The 19,363-nt window shown below is 43.4% G+C and overlaps 1 protein-coding gene across 1 annotated transcript; it reads right to left on the reverse strand.

Annotated features, from left to right (window-relative positions):
• Nucleotides 1-3,014: 3,014 nt before the first annotated feature.
• rasa2 (RAS p21 protein activator 2) lies at nucleotides 3,015-17,205 on the reverse strand. The gene is made up of 24 exons (XM_068745256.1): nucleotides 17,148-17,205; nucleotides 14,330-14,453; nucleotides 11,883-11,986; nucleotides 11,707-11,801; nucleotides 10,258-10,334; nucleotides 8,956-9,039; nucleotides 8,763-8,835; nucleotides 8,568-8,644; nucleotides 8,071-8,172; nucleotides 6,781-6,934; nucleotides 6,546-6,694; nucleotides 6,341-6,455; nucleotides 6,173-6,247; nucleotides 5,956-6,079; nucleotides 5,716-5,822; nucleotides 5,531-5,614; nucleotides 5,247-5,324; nucleotides 5,072-5,145; nucleotides 4,813-4,919; nucleotides 4,173-4,255; nucleotides 3,871-4,079; nucleotides 3,569-3,672; nucleotides 3,168-3,348; nucleotides 3,015-3,045 (listed from the first exon to the last, which is right to left on the reverse strand). Exons 1-24 carry the CDS (start codon nucleotides 17,203-17,205, stop codon nucleotides 3,015-3,017), a joined length of 2,469 nt encoding a protein of 822 aa, XP_068601357.1.
• Between the last annotated feature and the right edge of the window lie 2,158 nt (nucleotides 17,206-19,363).

The following is a 19,363-nucleotide window of genomic DNA, read 5'->3' on the forward strand; positions in this document are numbered from 1 at the left end:
AAGCTGAAAGCAACCACATAAAGAGACGTTTTCCTTCAATATCAACAGCCAGAAGCTCTAAACCGACAACCGGAGGACTTCTGGTGCTCGTGAATCTGACGATCCTCCTACATCAAGTCGTAATGATGCCGTCTGACCTCTTTTCAAGAGATAACCGGCTACAAAAGCCGAGAAAATTCACGAAATAAAAACAAAGCATGTTTGTTCATTTGAAAAGTTGTTTTTCAAATGAATCTTCTCTGAAGCTAATCGCAGGTGGAGTTAAAATGTTTATTCCTGTTCCAACTCAGCAAACTGATTATTGGCAGATGTTACTGCGATCTCACATTTGGGTTGAATTACCAGAAATGGTTGCATTTTGTGGGAACAAAGCACCTCTTGAAGTCGGTGCAATCTTCTCTTCTTTTCATTGGAGAGCACCTTCATGCATTTCCCTGCAGCAGACGGGCAAAGCTGCCCCACAGAGACTCCCTGTACTCACAAACACCTCACAAAGGCTGAAAGGGAAGTTTCACACAGCTCTACTTTCCATTGTATTTAAATATTACAACATGTTTTACTATATTTTGCTCAATGACTGGTGTTTTCTGCAGTTTCAAAACGACAAAAGTGTCAGAAAAGCTGAAAAAAGAAAGTTGACTGTAAATATTACAGCGTGTTTGCGTAAAGCTGCTTTTACTATGAACCGTAATTCGATGGAGAAAATCAGAGACGCTTCACAAACAAAGACGCTGGCAAATTATTTATTGTGAATTGCTTCAAATGGGCACAGATGAGACAATGTAGGAAAAATAAAATATTTAATGTGTATAAAATAGAACAGACATTGTACTGAAGCAGCGTGGAGACATTCAGCTGCCTGCGACGTCGCACTGAACAGGAAGCTTTTCCCTCTATTGAAACGTCTCATTGATTGTTGTGCTTCCGCTCTACCAGAACAGACGACCTGATTGTTCCTCTAGTTTATGCTGGTTTCACGCTTTCATAATAAATTGTTGAAATTATTTGCTCCTTTTCACATACAATTGGAATTTTCCCTCATTACTGTGATTTATATCAAGTGCTCTGTTACATCACCTCTAATATACATATATAATATCCATTTAATTAAACGTGAATGGGCCACAGTGTCTCCTAATAAGGTACATTTTTACTTTTGAACAATTAAAAAACAATGAAGGACAATTCCTTTCCTAAAATAAACATTTCCTGGAATAATTTGAAATGACAACCAGCACAGGTTCACCTTTATATTAGCGGCTATAAGAACTAGCAGAGCCGACAGGCAAGCGGTCTGTGGTTGGGTTTGGTTGAGAATCAGTCCCACGTATTGATCGTCCGTCGATCGGATTCGTTTTGTTTCCGATTGCACCTCGCTTCCAGCCTGCTTGCAAACATCAGCAGCTGACGGGACTTTACACACAACATCAATTCAACACCACTGAGCTGCAGTCGACAAAGGCAGTCACTGCTACACAGTCCGTAAAAGGGACGACAAAGAAAGCCTCGAAGAAGCGCTGCAGGCAAACAAGTAGATCAGCACATTAAAACAGGGCTTAAAAAAATATACAGAACACATCTTCTTACAAAAATATATTAAATACACAAGACAAGCATGATAGAAATATGTGACGGCCTAAAGACAAACCCACACACAAAGAATACCCCCCCCCACAGTTAACCCTCCGCTATCAGCGTTAATGTCTGTCGTTAAATTAAGTTCAAGTATCTTTTATGTCTCTTCAAAACTTCATTGTTCAATCGGGCAAATGATGGAAAAACAGGAGGACTAAAAGGAATAAAGAATCAAAGTCTTGTTGTTTGATACAATTTCTCCGAAGAAAGAAAGAATCATATCATGAAGGGAACATCTTTAACTTTCAGATCCCAACTGGTGATCAGACGCAGAAAACATTTCTTTTCTCACTCACATCCAGACTAAAATCGCTTGTAGCGTCTGCAACGCTTTAACGTGTGAAGCTGCGGCGCGTCGCTGGTTTGAAAAGTTAAATAAAAAGGCGTGACGGGACTAATCGATCATTCTTACTGATTCCACTTCATCATTTCACACACACACACACGTGTCCAGATGCGTTGCGACGCTCTCAACATGACAGCACACTTTACCCACGACTATTCACAATCACAGAGAAATACAACTCCACACCATGTGCTATCGGGATTCAAAACGGAACACACCGTCCGCTCGCCGCAAGTGACTTAAGAGTCAAGAATATGTTAGCAGAACATGAAATACATACACACACACATATATATAGAATTTGTATCCATTTTTAAAACATTTGTATTCAAAATACATAAATTATTCAAAAAATTTCAAGTCAAACCTAAGAAATGTTCTTTGGTCAAAAAAATATCTTAAAATCTACAGGCTATAAATGTTATTTTACAGTAATGAAACGCATTTGTTCTCCAGATCATGAAACTGATCGTAAAACGGGAGCGCTGATACCACGTATCGATTCATATCCATCTGGAATGCTCCAAATATTTAAAGTGCTTCTGCATTAATCCCTCGGCATTTTAACGTGAAAGAAACTTCCCTCAGATAAGGCAGATCGGTCGGGTTTAGTTCCCTCTTCTAAAGGACACAGGGGCACAGATAGATAGAAGTCAATTGATCTATTTGATTATTGATGCTGGAGCAGAACCCTAAACAGCCGAGAGGGCGTCGTCGTCACAGCTGTCGATATAAAACCAGGTGAATAAAAAAAAAAAAGAGGAAATAGCAGCCTATTCACGCACCTTCTAATGGTGCCCTTTTCCACACAGCTGTAGATGTGAGAGGACAGAACTTAAGTGTCTTTTTAAGGGGACCTGTGATGAAGAGGAGGGGAGGCCGGTGAAAATGCCCGAGAACATTCTGGAAAAGCTCAAGTCCTGGTGCTGCTTCCCGCTGCGAGACTCGTGCTGTCTGGAGGTCTGGGCTCCTTCGGGACCGGGTTCGGGTTCTCTGCGGTGCACGGATACCTGCTGGCACCTCCCTGCCCTGGTTAAGAGGTTTTGCCTACTATGGGGTTGTCTCTGAAACAGAAGGGGGCAAAAAAAAATAAAAGCTTTGGTGCCGCATCTCTCCGCTAGCGTAAGCGCTAATCTACGTATTGCAGTCGTAAATGTCGCACGCAGTAGCAGCGGCCCGGACTTACAAGCTGCCGTACTGAGCCACGGTGTCGCTCCGGATGTTGTGCTGCCTCTGAAGCTCCTCCATGATGTTCCGGAGCTGCTTGAGCGTCTGAAAGGTCTCTTTAGGTTCGTGAATGGTGAACTTGGAGTACTCCTCCTGCTCCCGCTGGGGGCCCTGGTACACCGCCATGCTGGCACATGCATCTACAGGGAGGAGAGACAGGAGCGCGGCGTGAAGGTCAGGCTACGCCCGCTCTGGTTGTGTCCATGGTTGTGTATTTGTGCATCAGAGATCGTTAACGGTCATGCCGTCCACCCACGGCTAAGAGAACGTGCTGGAACTACGGTGCTAGTTAATTAAGACCCCCTTTTGATCCAAGAGCGAGCAAGCAGGAAGTAGTGCGTTCCACCAACAAACACTGACCCTCCATGCTCTGGAGCTTGGCATCGTTCAAGGAGAGGAGGGAGAAGATCCGCTCCGTTTCCCGGTCGCAGTCGATGTCCAGCTGCAGGTTGGCCAGAGCGGCGCTGAAAGAGGAGGAACGAGAAACATGAGACGCCGTCCAGGTCGGAACACCGAGAGAGAAGCCGGCGACGTATTCCTGCTTTGTTGGTTCACGCCGCAGGTGGTTTCCGTTTTCATTCATCTCTGCTCAATGCCCGCCCTATTCTGCCTCTGATTGGCCCGTAGGTATGTAGGTGCTGATGACACGGGAGAGGACTCACGCCGTGCAGGGCTTACAGCCCGCTGCGCTGCTACTCGGACTTTTGCAACACTGCCAGGCTCCACTGCTGTGATTGGATGGATGGAAAGTGGCCAGGCGTCCCTCGTTGCACCGGCTGACCTGGCCGAGGACCTCCAACCACTCGCTGGCCTCCACACAGTTTCCCGCTTGCACGTACAGAGGCTTCTCCGAGTCGACCACCTGGAACATCTGAGAAAGAAAGAGTTTCCATTCTTTACTTCAGTTCCCAGTTCAGCTCGGGGTTAAACTTCAGAAGAAAGAATTGAACGAGGGCAGGCTTACGTTTTTGCGGTTGAAGGCACTTTCATCCAGTTTCTCCACTGCCTGAATATTTTTGACATTGATGACGCAAAGGGCGTCTTTCCCTGAAAAACAGAAGTCGTACCGTTTGGTATGCGCAAGTGGTAAAAAGACATTAGACAGCGACAGCCGGACGTATAACAGACATGAGCTGCTGGTTTATGCTGCAACATTAGATAATATACAACATTATAAGGCACCTCGGGTATTTTTTCCCCCCAATATTATTAGTATTTTAATTTAATACTCAAACTGATTTGTTTTGCACTCTCGTTACTTGACACGCCCTCATTCCTTGAAGTGATGGTTTCCTCAAATCTTGACTCCTTATGTCACTTCATAAAGCCCAAATTAGGGCTTTCTTGAATCTCCTTTATTGGCTGTGCTGTTTAAAACAAATTCTGTATACATAACTAAATTTTAGGAAACTAAATCCATCCTATAAATTGATGATTGGAAATATATTTCCCGTGACCCCATCTGGTGGATGAGTTTGGTACTGCAATAGAAAATACGTCAATCCTATTCCATTCATCTAATCCTATATGCTCAGCCGCTCACACACACACACACACGCACACACTTTAAACATGACATATTTCTCTATGGAAATAGATTTCACCTTTGTGTTTGTGGTAGGAGAGCTCCCTGCTCGTCACTCTCAGCCACCTCTTCTTAAAGTTTTTCTTGCCGAGACGTCTTCTCCCCTGACCTCGTTTCTGCACCTCCCTGTGTAGAACGCAGACAAGATTCAAAAATTGAACCGCAAAACAGCAATAGTATTTCATTCTTTTGACCACATTAAAATATGATGGTTCTGATCTGAGATGAAAACACTCAAAGAATGAAACGGATTAAAAGACGGACTCATAAACACTCACCCCTCCTTGAGAACCACTGCGTCCTCCAGCCCACAGGACTCCTTGCTGACATTGGAAGAAATCTCATCCAGAAACTGGAAACAAGAATCGATGACGACATCAACACGAGGCATTTTATACGACGTAGAAATTCATAAACGCTTTCTGCTGACCGTTACATAAACAAGAAAAATACCTTTTTAACTTTTTCAATACACTTGTCTTCTTGGAACGATTTGAAGAAGTCATACATGTAGGTTTCTTTGAAACTAGACTATAAAAAGAGAGAAAAAAAAACAGGCTTGCATTTTATTTATTATGACCCAGTCAGAAAAGATCAGTTCTAGTTTTTGTAAACTATTTAATATTCCCCCGTAGACAAACCCTTATAATGGTCAGATTAAATCATCATTAATCATTAAAAACCATGCCTCATCATCACAACCAATCAGACGCTCTCATCTCGACTGTTCACCTTACCAGTTTTTTGGACAGACTCCCCCAGCTGCCCAGAGTCTGGATTGTTTTCGAGATGAGGGTGAGCGTGCGGGAAACCTCAGGATCCTAGAGTGAGAGAAAACGTACAAAGACAATAACGTCCTGAGGTTTTAGTCTTCGGTATACGCCTTAAACGTTGAGCTGCGGCGCCAGGCGGATAAACTTACAGGATGGTGAGGACGGAGTTGGAAAGATTGCGGAGAGAGAACAGCGACGGCGAAGAACCGCAGGAAAACGAAGCTGCTGACGGCCGAGTATTGAACATGAGGGTCAGCTGGAGAGAGAGACACGAGCAACCGATTCTACATTTGATGGTCACTGTAAATAAAAAGGACTCGACCCATTAAAGCGTCTCAACATGAAACCTGAAGGTTATAGGTCAATGATTTCTCCTCTTCAGGCTTTACCTGGGAACCGTTTGCAGGCCAAGTGTCTCAGCGACCTGAACACATCACACATAAGTGGAGGACAACTGGAGCTGGACTGGGTGATGGACGAAAACACTTTCTGGACGTAACCCTGAAGGTTCTCCTGCAGCGGTGACAAAAACATTTGGCAATTGTTGAAGAGAAGAAAGCAAAGGTTCGTAAAGCTCTCCGTGGACACATTTCTGAGAGGATTTACCTTGTTGACCTCCACGTTGTCTCCTTCCTTCAGTTTAACGGGGTCAATCTCACACGTCTTGTTGGATTCACAGATCTGTGGAAAGTTAAAAAGGACAAAGATTTAAAATCAGACCTGATGCATCAGAGAGAAATGTGTGTGTGTGTGTGTGTGTGTGCACGCTCATACCTCATCTATTACAGGCTTCAGGGTAACCGCCAGGTAATTCTTCCCCACAATCTTCATCATGTCATCAATGCAGCGCGTTGCCAGCGAGTTGCCGCGGAATATAGTGTTAGCCTCCCTGAATGTTCCGCCGACACAAACCGGACATTATAACCGCTCAGCTTGAACACATTGCCGCCCGCAGGCATCTAGCAGAGTGAGCACTCACTGAGTGTTGTCCAGCTCTAGCGCGGCCACAGCAGAGACAAAAGGCACAAAGCGATTGTGGTGGAGCAGCAGTCGAACCGTGGGCAGCACAGCTTCGTATCGCTCTCGGCAAATGTCCCCCAGGATGTGTGCTGCCGACGCCGAGATGGGCTGGAGACGGCAGGGAGAGGACGGAGCGTAAAGCGAGCACGCTTTTAACGGGTTTTCCCTCCGACATGCCCGAAGCTCCGCGTTACCTTCACATCGGGGGATTTGAGCAGCAGGTTGCAGAGTGGTGTGTAGCAGGAAGATGGCAGCACTGTGTCTTCTATGTAGGTCAGCTTCAAACGCAGCGAGCCCAAATCGTCGGACTTGGACTTGCTGCCGTTTCCCTTTGGCTGGAGGAGATACCTACGACACCGACAGAAGACCTTGTGTTACTGGAGGACTCGGTTAACCGATGGGAGGAGAAATAAAAACAAAGTCAACCAAACATGATACAATTAGCAGACAGACACACAGACCACATGTACCAGTCAGTGTACAGTAATATATCAAAGACAGCAGCAGGTCAACAAGGCTATAATAATGCATGGTTATGTATGCACTACAGAAATCAGGCACACGCCTTTGCCATCAGTTTTATTATTATTATTTATTGCTGATTATTTTCCCAGGTTTCACTAAATTGTGTGGATTTATAATTTTTATCGAACTGAATTTAGCAGAAGAGAACGATGCTCCTTTTTCTACCAGTGCACGTCTGTGTCGATACCAACAGGGGGCGCAAGGCCCCACGTGAATATGAGCTGAAGTACAGCGTTGAAAAGACGCAGCCATAAACCGCTCGATCTTCACTAGCGGTGCCGAGACGCGGACCAACAGACCACCGGTGTAGATTCCATGAAGCTGAACCGAGTCCGATGCGGTTCAGCTTTACAAAATGCCCATCATAAATGAAACTGAGCACGGAGTTCTGCCACCACGCAGAAAGCCTCCCACACACACACACACACACACACAGAGGAGAAACTGCAGCATGCTGAGAAACCTGGGAGGAGTTTTTCAAATCGTCGTAATAGAAAAAGGAACACGAGAAGTTGTCGACAGATATGGAAGATCGAGAAGAAGTCGGAGCAGCAGTGTGAGATTTGTTGGGTCTTTTAAATAGTGTTTGTTAAGATTGAACCTGAAGAGAGAAAAACTGGACCCGACTCCATCCAAGTTTCCGATCCAAGAATCCGATCTGTGGCGGATAATATTCAGGGGGCGGGACTGCTACGCGCTCAGGTCTCAGAGTTCCAGGGTGCTTCTCTGATTTCTAGATGAATGTTTTGGTTGTTGATCCTCAGTGATCACAACGATCCACATCTCCCACCGCCACAGAAAAGAGAGCGCTAAGCAGATTGATGATTTCCCGTCTGGGATTTCTATATTTGAGGTCCGACTACTACAGACGAGCTGCGACGTCACATTTTCTGTTGAATTATTATTTATTTGCATTCATATTAGACAGTGAAGGTTTTGTTTTTCTGTCTCGTTCTCACCAGGCTTTGTGGATGTGGTCGTTTCGCAGTATCTTCACAGGGACCCGGGATTCTCCGAGAAACACGTCCTGAGCCAGATTCTCGTTGTTCCACAGATCTACTCTGCAAAGAGAGGGGACTGAACTTAAAACAAGCATCACGCGTGTTCATTCAGGGCAAACACGCCACCGCAAAATAAAACGAAACGTTCCAACTCAAAGCTGCGACCGAGTGGTGCTTACCTGCCTGGTGCACAAGAGTCGACACAACGCCCGTCAATTAAACCACCTCAAATCCAAACCTCAACGCCATGCAGGAGTGTTTACCTTTGAATCTGTCTAGTCTTACCCAGTGAGCTACGAGTCCACTGTGAGGGGGGGGGGGGACACTTATCCTTAACCAGAAGCCAAAGCTCTCTATCAGTAGTCAGAACACACCAGATCCAAGTTTCAGAGAGATCATCTTTGTTCTGCGGCGATAAAGGATGGGAAACAACAGAAAGAGAGAAAGCATCTTACTTGATCTCGAGTTTTTCGATGTCCTCCTCCTCGACTTGGAAATGGGACTTTTTGGAGTAGCTGCTGGAGCGCGTGACCTGAGGACGAACGGGGGGGGCGCCTCAACTTTAGCGAAGTCGTGAGTGCGTCTTTAATGCAGCAGCAACGTAACCTGTGACGTGTGCAGACAGCAAAGTGTGTCGCTGCAGGGTTTACCTCAAAGAAGAAGGTCTCTTCAAAATGAGGGTTACTGGTTTTCTTCTTTACCTTTGTCTTCTTCTGGTCAGACCTGAGGAGACGGCGCATGGAAAGGATAATGAAAACCTTCCCTGCTGGTCAAAAATGGATTTAGCCTTGTTGTACGGAAATCTTAAGCGTGCTTTGTTGTACGTGTGGCATGCGAAGTTACCTGGCAGGTCCAATGAGTGACACGGTGGCATAGGGGTCACAGTTCTGGCCGCTGATCAAGGGCAGGCCCTGGCACTCGATGATGCTGCAGGAGGCCGCCGAGAAAGATACAAACTGAACGTTTATTATTCTTTACTTGGTAAAAATGGCTGACTTTTCCCCAAATGACTTCAATGGCTTGCATTAAGCACTTGTAGAAAAAAGGATGCAGGGAAACAAATACAAAAGGCAAAGGAAGCAAAGTACAATGGGGAGATTTCCAACCGAGTTCTCCACTTTTATAGCATTTATTTGTCAAAAAAAAAAACCTATGAAATTTTATGAGTTTTGTCCAGTGGATGAGTTCTCAGATTTACTAATGAGAATTCAATGACAGCATTACTATAAATTCCCAGTACCGCGATCAGACTTTAAGTAATATCAGATATAATATCTAACCCAAACCCTAACTTTTAATCGGTTTCAGGAATCCTTCCGCGAGCTAGTACCCGACCTGTTGGGGAAGCCTGATCCACGCACTCACTGGTGCGTTGCCCTCATGTTTGGTGCGCCTCGCTGTTTTTTCGCAGCCGTTGTTTTCAGATGACAACAAACAGGCAGTGTAGCCACCCTAAACAGGATGTGGCTGCTAAGCAGGGGCCACCAGAGAATTAGAATGAATTCAGACCATCAGGGACAAAGCAGAGCAGAGCAGATGCCAGGGTGTTTGTGCATCACCTTCCACAGCGCCATGACATTATTATTCCCTATAGCATCCATTCAGCTGCACCCCGTTGTGCTCCGCACATCTCTGGTGACGTAGAATGCTTAGATACCTGCAGTATTCATCGGGTGTGATCAGATTTACAGTGAATGACGGCAGCAGAAAGACGCTGTGGTTGCAGTGCGAGGAGCGCAGACTTCCTGCTCGTGCGTCATCGCTTCCACCGCATACCTCCGAGCATGAATGAAGAAACAGCACACGGAACCGGCAGCAGAATCATGAACACGGTCGGGTCTTCAAGCTTCCACCGGTGGCGTATCACGATGTTCAAGCAAGTGGGTAGAGCGTGTTTGATAGGGCGTCGGGTCAGCTGACCTCGTTATTGGATAAACGTGCACACCAGAACGAAAAGCGTGTTAAGTGTTTTCTCCTGTGTGGTTTTCAGGTACTTTCTTTGATTTCTGATTATTGAGACTAGATTAGGTAACGACACGTCTGACTCTCCCTTCCTGTCCATGTGAACACAGACCTTTCAGACCCCCCCTGCCAGCTTCCCCAGTTCATAAAACAACCAGAACAAACCCGACTGGGGGGACTCACCGGACTAGGAGGTGCTGACATACGGATCCGTTCTCTGTGATCACCTCGTTCAATCGCATCTCCAGGTGAACCTTACCCTGTTGGACACGAGGACAGCGACCGGTGAGAAGTCAGAGATGTCAGACACAAGCTAGCATGTTTGTCGTGAAAGACGTCCGCATGCCTTTGTGATTCTTAACACCTTTCCTTCTTTTCATCTCCCCATCAGTGTAAATATTTTTAATTTTGTTTGGGACACGTTTCTCCCGATGGAATTTCGGTCAAGAAGCGTGCGTTTAAATCTTCAGACGGAGCGCCTGGACCAACGGGCCGGCTCGATCTCACGCTCCGTGCCGTTCTAGCTGAATGCAGCCGCCAGCTGAAAATATTGTCATGACTCAAAAGGATCTTTACAAGGTCGGATGCGGTGAAGGCCGCTGGTCTCGCCTTAGGAAGTGTCACACAGAGCGAGCGAGCGAGAGAGAGAGAGAGAGAGAGAGATAAATAAAACGCCCACACACGTGCACTCCGTCTCTGCAATTCTGCACTTGGCTCAGATGGCAAGTACTTCTTTCTGGTAGGGCTTTAAGCCAATAACACCCCGACTATGCTGAAGTGATCCAAATGAGCCGACAACATCGGAGAGCGATGCTTGAATAGCAAGCGACCTATGGATTAAGAATATTCTATAAAAAATAAATCGTTTGTTGTTTGTCCTTATTTGCTGGAATACGAGTCGCCACTGCTCCCAGGCTGCCGACACAAACCTCTGTTTGAGCGAACGCTAAACCCGAGAGGCTGGCAGCAGCACCTGCATCACTGACGGATGTAACTTTGCAGCTGAAAGTGTCTACTTGTGAGTGAAGCAGCGTAACAGCACATGCCCAGAATAGTTTGGCGTGGGCTAATGGCAGCTGGAGCGAACGCATTAGCTATAGCCGCACAGAAGCGGTAGCTTCCCCCGTCAAAGGGAAGAAAACTACCGAATCTAGGACCGTTTTCACGCTGTCAGAACGAGTGAAGGTTGACGTACGAGCTTGTTGAACGTAGGTAGTTTACGGTCCACCTTTCACATGATCACAAGAAAGGAGCAGTTCCGCTGCAGCGATATAAAATACGACATCAAAGTCAACCGGTGACTCTCAGAATCTTATCCAGAGTTTTGAAGTATGATATTTGACTGCAGATTTCTGGGGTTTGGTTCCATTCAAATGTTGCTAACAGCTGTGCTAGCCGCTACACTGAAAAAAAAAAAAAAGCGGTTCAGTTCGGTTTTTTTCACAGTGTACATTTCTGTGTCTCAAATCCAAAACGGTTGCTTTGCATAGGATTCTTGCTAAAAAAGTCATCAAATCTCAGAAATATTTCTCTTAATGACATCTTTCGGCTTGTCCCGTCAGCGGTCGCCACAGGAAATCCACCTTCTAGTCGATTGCATGCCTAATTCTGGAAACAATGACATGAAACTACCTGAACTTCTGAGTTTGGATCCACTGGATGAAGGCTGAACCAGTGCTCCTTCCCGCTGTATTTACACAGCTCTTCCTTCCGGATTGATACCTTGCCTGGTAAATACGAACACAGAAACATTCATTGAACTACAGTTTGTTCTACCGGTGCGTGTGCACACATGCGATTCAACTTACCCACAGGTAGTTCCCTTTGAAAGACGCTTTTGGCATAAACATAGAAAGACAAACACTGAAACAGACGAGGGATCTCAAAGTAGAAGTCCTCTCCATAGAAAGGGCTGGGAAGAAGGAAGACATTTCAATTAGATCAGATGCTTTATTCCAGACAAATTCACTGTATGAACCTGGACTGTGTGGACGCAGAGCAGAAGCTAGGAATGTATTACATGATAAAGTATTGTCAGGACTTTCATTAATCACATGAAGGGTTGCGTTTGCCACCCAAAACCATTCAACCTCTCACTTCCTTTCCATGTAATTGATTATCTGTGAAGAGACTCTTTTGTCCTTGCCTAATTAAATGTCAAAATATAAAAACGCACACAAAAAATATCTGAAAAATATAATGAAAAAAAAAGGGAAGGCTTTTAAATTGGTGAAAGGAGATATTTTAAGAATGGACAGATGAAGGAGGACAGGCCACCAGCGTGAGTCAGAGGATTAATAAACAGTATTGATACAGCAGATTCATGTTGTGGTGACAGACTACAGGTTAACAGATTGCTTTGGTACTATTGATTTTTTTAAGGAACCTGTTAAACATTTACAAAGTCATTTATTTAGATGTGTTTAGCATGCCAATAATTTTTTTTGTCAAACCTTTGATCAGTTTGATCATCAAGTAATTCTCGCATACATTTGCTTTGTTGAAATGTACATCAATATCACAAAAAATAATCGGATTAACAGTCATGCAGGCGCAAAACAGCTGGTCCACTGCAAATCCAACGCACAAACGCACGCCTGTCGCCTAACCTGTCTTTTGATTGCAGCAGGAACCCCATCCAGTCATGGGCGGAACATGTTCTATAACACCGTCTGGGGATTATTTCTTCTGTTCAGCACAGGGCCGACTGCCCTCTGGGAGCTGGCACAACACCGAGTACTCGGGCATTTGTGTCACCTGCCCCTGCCAACAGCACAACTGATCTGCCTCAAGAGTCAAGACCAAGCCTGTGAGCTAGATAGGGTCATCTGACACGGCCAACTGTTGGTTAAGCACCCCCTCAGTGTAAAGTACATGTTACCTGCAGATGGACCACCCGGTCCAAACATACGGCACAGCCGTGCTGCGAGAGTTCAAGAAAAACTAAAAACATTTTCTGACAAGTCACCTCAAGTTTGTGAGTAATTATTTGCGGCCGGCATTATTCACCACTTCTGTTCCACTCAGGTAGTTTCCCTGTCAAACATTACTAGACTTTATGAGTCACCACACCGTTTCTATTCGTTCCATTTTCCCTATTCCAAAAAATTCAAACAGGATCTGGAAAAGCAAGCATCGCTCAATCCATATTCACTACTAATATTGAAAGCAACAGGCTCTACAGCCCCTTGAATCTGTTATTGACGCTTCTTGGGTGGTGAAATCTCTTAAGCCTTAGCACAGAGTTTGGGCAACACATCTAGAGGACGCCCACACACCTTCCTCACCATTGTATGGACTTATGCACTATAACCTCCTCGTTATGTACACGCTCCAATACCCACTGTACTCCCTTCCCTCCTGTTGTCGTCCGAACATCTAAAATAAAGTGAGAATGCCAGCTGTGTTGAACACATCTACCTTATCAGCTAAGGTATTAGCTGCATTTAGAGTGTCCATGCAGCTTTTAACCCACTCGAAGCAGGGTCCATGCAGCAGGCGCGAGTCAAGCACCATAAAAACAAACCTCACAGTGGGCCGAAAGCGAGCGATCATTAAGATGTGCAAAACAGAGTTTCTGGTAGTTGAGAGTGACACAGAGATAAAGACAGGGGAAAGCGTGGGAGGACACACTTCCTCAGAGACTGTAGAATTATTTCGAACGACACCCAATCCAGGAGTTAAAAAAAAAATGTTGTGAAATACCTGAAGAAGACAGGCCCATGTTTACAGCCAGATGGAGATAGAAACCTGAAATGCTTCCCGGTGTCCATCTCCCACACATTTCTCGGACTCGTTTGTGAACGTGTAGCGGTTTAAAAAATAACATTTGTGCTAATTTCATTCTGAATCACTAAATCTTTCCTTGCTTAAAACGGTACCTGGCTCAAATGTAGACTCAAGACACAAACTAACAGAAAATTAATTCCAGGGTGGAATGATTAAATCATGAAAATAATGGTCAGACTAATCAATAATGACAAAACAATATTTTCTGCAGAACTATATTCAAAGATATTAGAGTTTAATTAAATATTAAATCTATATACAGTAATATCAATATTGAAAACAAATAGTCGCTGCCACCAAGTGTTTAAACATCCACCACTATTTATATATATTTTTTAAACCATGTCCTGTGTAACTTTGTAATTAGAGTATGAAATGTTATGCAAGGTGAATGAATCAACAGGAAACAAGACAGTAAGAAAATGTGGTTTATAGAAATGTGAGCGAAGTACTCGAAGCTGCTTACCTGACGCTTTTATCAAACACCTTGGTGCGGAACACCTCCTCCTGATCCAGACTTATGGTGCAAAAGGTGCAGAGATCCCTTTGTCGGTTTGGACCTGAAACCGGCCCCAGGTTCTTAGCTTCACCTGCAGCACAGAGAAATCAACATCATTATCAGCATTCAAGTATCAATTCATAATGTTTAGGGAAACAGTAACTTTCTTCTCAAGGTTAACACAAATAATATTGCTGATTATTTTATATTTCTTCTTAATGAAAAAAAAAAAATCACTACAATTATCTACAACTGTTAGCAACGTCCAGGCCAGCAAAGACACATTTGGTTCTGCAGACGCATGTGAAGCAGGTAAAGTTCATAAACACGACAGCCACCCGCTGATCTTCTCCCCCCTTTCTACTCTTTGTTTCTACTACTTTTTTACAAATATATCTGCAACCGTTTCCAGTCCACATTTGCAAATATAAATTACAGCTTGATGCAAAGTAAATTAAAGTGTCTCTCCTAAAGTTTGACACGTCTGAAAAGCGATTTACCAAATATCCTGCTGTTAATCAAAAATGTGCAAACAGTGCTCAAAAAAAGCAGGTGTTATACAACTGGCAACAAACTGTATTTATATTTAATAAATCAAAAATAAGCACATGTGATTGCAATAATACATTTAATATGTTTTTACACACAACCTCACGTCCATACTAGGGCAAGGGTTCTTTCCATACAGTACGGCGGGGTAAGTTGCAGAGCGGATGTAGCTCAAGCAGACTTGAGGCTCCGATGTGGTTTTAAGAACATGAAACACCGACTTCCTCAGCAGAACCAGTGGCGACGGTTCAGCGCTGATTCACAAATGACAAACACCTTCATGACGCACCGCATTCGACTTGCTTCAAATCGTAAGCAGACCCTGAATGCGAGCAAATGTTTCCGTGCAACACAAACGCCTGTCCGTCACCAGATAATATAAAAAGGTGATTCTCAAGAATGATGAGAAAGTTACTTTTTTTTTTATTGACTTAATTTGAACAACAAAGCAAATAAACGACCATTAATTAATGATAATTTTAAACTGATATAAGAACACGTCTCCGTAGAAAGCCACCTCGACTGATGTAGGCTAAAGGAAAGGGGCAAAGTGTGAACCAGGAAGAATGGAGTTTCGTAACACTGCAAAGGGAGTTACATGTCATTATGGTTCCTCTATTTTGTTCTGCTTAATGTTGTCTCATTAATTCATAGTAGTGAAACGGCTGCCTTCCTATTGTGCATCCAAGCGTAGGCGCCTCACTTGCAGCAAGAAATGCGTGTTAGACTTAAAGACGCGTGTCAAAATTCAGAAAAATTCTGGTACGGCAAGTAACATCACGCTATCCATCATTTAAGTGTATAAATATTTTATATCAACATTTGAAAACGGGGAAAACCTTGAAACGGGTGTCCTGGACCAGCCTCACCTGAGAATGAGCATTTTACTTTAAAGCTGCAATCTGAACTCTGGTTAGGTGCATGACTAATAATCAAATAATTACACTTGGGAAGAGGGGGGGGTTACAACATTTACTTGTATATTTTACTGCTGAAGGCAAGACGCTGTATACATCAATCATGAACTTAATAACTGACTAATTAAAGTGACATGATAATTGTGTTTTAATGTTTCTTGATAAATGTCTTGGAGAGCAAAATGGATTCCGAGACCTGCTGAAAGATAATAAGTGCTGAGAGACTTAACCGAAGGCATCTGCCCTGCTGCCAATCATTCAGCATCCTAATGTGAAGCACGAGAACCAAAGACTTAATATAAACTAAGTATCTCATAAGACATTTGAGAAGCCGAATTTAAACTATTAAATCTGATATAATATTCTCTAATTATGTTAAATGAGAAGGAAGATCATCCGGTTTCCTTTTTGGAGAATAACTCAGAAATTTCTTGGTGATTTTTCATCAAACTTTCTCCAAATGGCAACCAAGTGATGCCGCTCGCTATTCATTGATAAAGTTGGTTTTATTATTTCTATATCCATGGTTACAAGTTGGACTTTGGTTCACTCTGTTCTCATTCCATGAGTAAGACATGTCTAACTGAATTTACACTGCTTTATTTTAAATATTTCTAAATAACAAAAACTTTATATATATATATATATACACACACACATCCCATATACTGGAGAGGCATCTTTAAATGATTGGAAATTTTATGTATTTTTAAATTTTTACTTTTCCAATTAACAAGAATTTCAATAAAAAAAAAGTGGAAACTTAAATAAGTCTATCTTTATCAATGAATTACACTCGTACGGAGGGGGGTTACAGGTTGTTATAACGATTGTTATTACGACGTAACGAACGGTCGCCGTGTTACCTGACCATCAGATGCCTGCAGTGCTATAACTGAACGGTTAGTTACGATGGACAGAAAGGCTGGAAGTAGCTAGCCTATTTTGCCACCATCGTTGCCTTAGCTTTTTATTTTTTATTTTATTCTTAATGCCCCCATTTTGAAAACATTTTCATTTCTTCAACCCGCATAAAAACACACAGCTCGTCTGAACAGCCGCGCTCTATGAATGAAATCATTCACAAGATAGTTAGTAGCTGCTGCTGCTAGCATGCTAGGCTAGGCTACCTCGGCGGTAGGCACCAGCCAGCAGACGGACGGACGAGTGGCGGACTCTGCCTCCGCACTCGGCGGACTGTTGATGGCACGCCGCGCCCCTCCGGCTTCCCCTCTCGCCCGTTCTGCCGAACCCCTCCCCATCCCCATCCCCATCCCCATCCCAGTGACAGAAAACACAGACTCGCCGGTCATACTCACATATTTTGCCCCGAAGACTCTGTAAAATCCGAATCCTCCCGTCGCCCTCTTCCGCCATGGTCAGAGAGCTGACTGGTGTCGCTGCTCCGGAGCATTCAGCGCTGGGTTATCATATCCGTTTGTGAGTGCAGGCAGAGTGGAGGAAAGAGCCAGCCCCACACTGCCGCGTCACACGCTGGTGCTTTAAAAAACACGGACAAATATAAAGCTTCCTCAACAATCCCCGTCCCTTGCTTCGGCTCGTACCTGTTGCTTCATTCCGGAGATGGTAGGAGGTTTTAATCAGATTTAAATCTCCTTTAAAGTGTCGCTTAAACTGCAACGACAGCGCTCGCGGAGATTGTTTGACTTGGTGAGCTAATCTTTAGCCACCAGAGATCTGGGCTGGCAGCGACGTGCTAGCGTGAGGCTAATGGCAAATGTGTGAATGAATCGCTGCTCTGAAGCTAAAATCCGAGGCGTATAGCTCGGTTTTCGGTTTAAGAGCTCAGTGAAACATGGAAATTATATTTGTGAACTATACTGTAAAATAAAAGAGAAATATAATTACTGGAAAATGTACGCAAAATGGTATTTAAATGCCGAATGAACCATTGCTATTCGCTTCTAACTTAGAAAAGTTCCCCATTAAGTATTGCAAGCTTCTAATTCACAAAAAAAATAATCGTGCAAGCATAGCTGTGACGTCATGCTGATAAACCCCTCGTTCAAAAAAAAGGTTGGGATGAAATGCAAAATACATAAAAGAAAATGTGATGATTTGATTTAAGACATTTAGTTCAATTACACAGAGTGCAAAGGATTGAGTTTTGTAAATATATTATTGAGTTTTATGCAAGCAGCATGTCTTAAAAAAAAGATGGGTGCGTTTTACTGGATGCCCTAAAACACCTGATTGGGTCATTAATTAGGTGAATTGGTAACAGGTATTATGACAGAGCCTCCTATTCATGGAAATGTGTGTGACAAATAGTTCTCCTGTTCTGAAGAACATATGCTGCCATTCAGATAATGTTTTTCTTTTTCCATGGTGGCCCCTGATTATTCTAACAAAATTATGATGGTAGCAAGCCACATTCTGCTGCCTTACAACAGCGTGGGTTTGGAATAAAAGCTTCCTGGTACTCGTCTGACCAGTGGGACCTGTATCCATATTGAAATAATGAATCACTGGTAGAAGAAAAAAAGAAAACAGACCATGAACTGTTGAACAGCTGAAGTCGTGTATTAACCAAGAACAAAACGGAAATCTAATTTGAAAACTTCAGCAGTTAGGTTCCTCTCTTCCCAACACAATGCTGCACTCCCCTTTCCTGACGGTTTAGAAACACGTAATAAGCATCAGATTCTGTGTTTATACGTACCCAACACAAAAGTGTCATCAGTTTGCACATTAAATATCCTGTATTTGTGCTGTATTCGTTCGCAGAAACATATCTGACCGCAGATTTTTATGTTTGCGAAAAGAACTGTCATGTTTTTCCACTTTCATGGAACTGAATATTATTCATGATTTGGTTTGTAATACTTAACTTGTGCAACAACTTCTAATCATTATGGGATGTTGTGATAGTTTTGAATGTGTGATTTATTTGCACAGACAATTCAAATGAGTCAGCAAAAAAAACACACCCGCAGACATTTTTGCAAAAGTTTCTTTTCCAAGTATAATCAGAATTTTTAATCTGTGCAATTAATTTATTCAATCCAGATCCATTATCTCCCTTGAAAATATGACATATGGCATCCTTTATCTCTCCCTCTATCTCAAGGTGTTCCTTTCGGTTGGTGTAAACACGGGTGGGGTTGTTATCACTGATGCTAGCTGGGAGCCCATCATGGCAGACAGGTAAGTTTTTACATATATTATATTTTATATTTATACTGATAGCAGTCTTCTATGTCATTATTAATTTAGCATATACTTACTGGTATAATGAACTCAGAATGATGCATGAGACCATCAGCTATGTTTCCAACTATTGATGAAAAGGAAGTTAAAATACTGCACAAATTGGAATGGCACCAATAGCAGCAAATGGGTTGTTTCTATAGTTTTTTTACACACTACACTGGTACATGGGCTAGAATGTTCGGTGTTGAACAGCAACTTAGACCTACAATTTATGATTCATTCCTTCTGCTGCATCATAAAGCCAGTCTTAGAAAAAAAAATTGAATTTAGAAACATCTGGAAATTTTGTCTCTGACACGAA

This window comes from Brachionichthys hirsutus, chromosome 11, assembly GCF_040956055.1.
Source record: "Brachionichthys hirsutus isolate HB-005 chromosome 11, CSIRO-AGI_Bhir_v1, whole genome shotgun sequence".
Taxonomy (NCBI): Eukaryota; Metazoa; Chordata; class Actinopteri; order Lophiiformes; family Brachionichthyidae; genus Brachionichthys; species Brachionichthys hirsutus.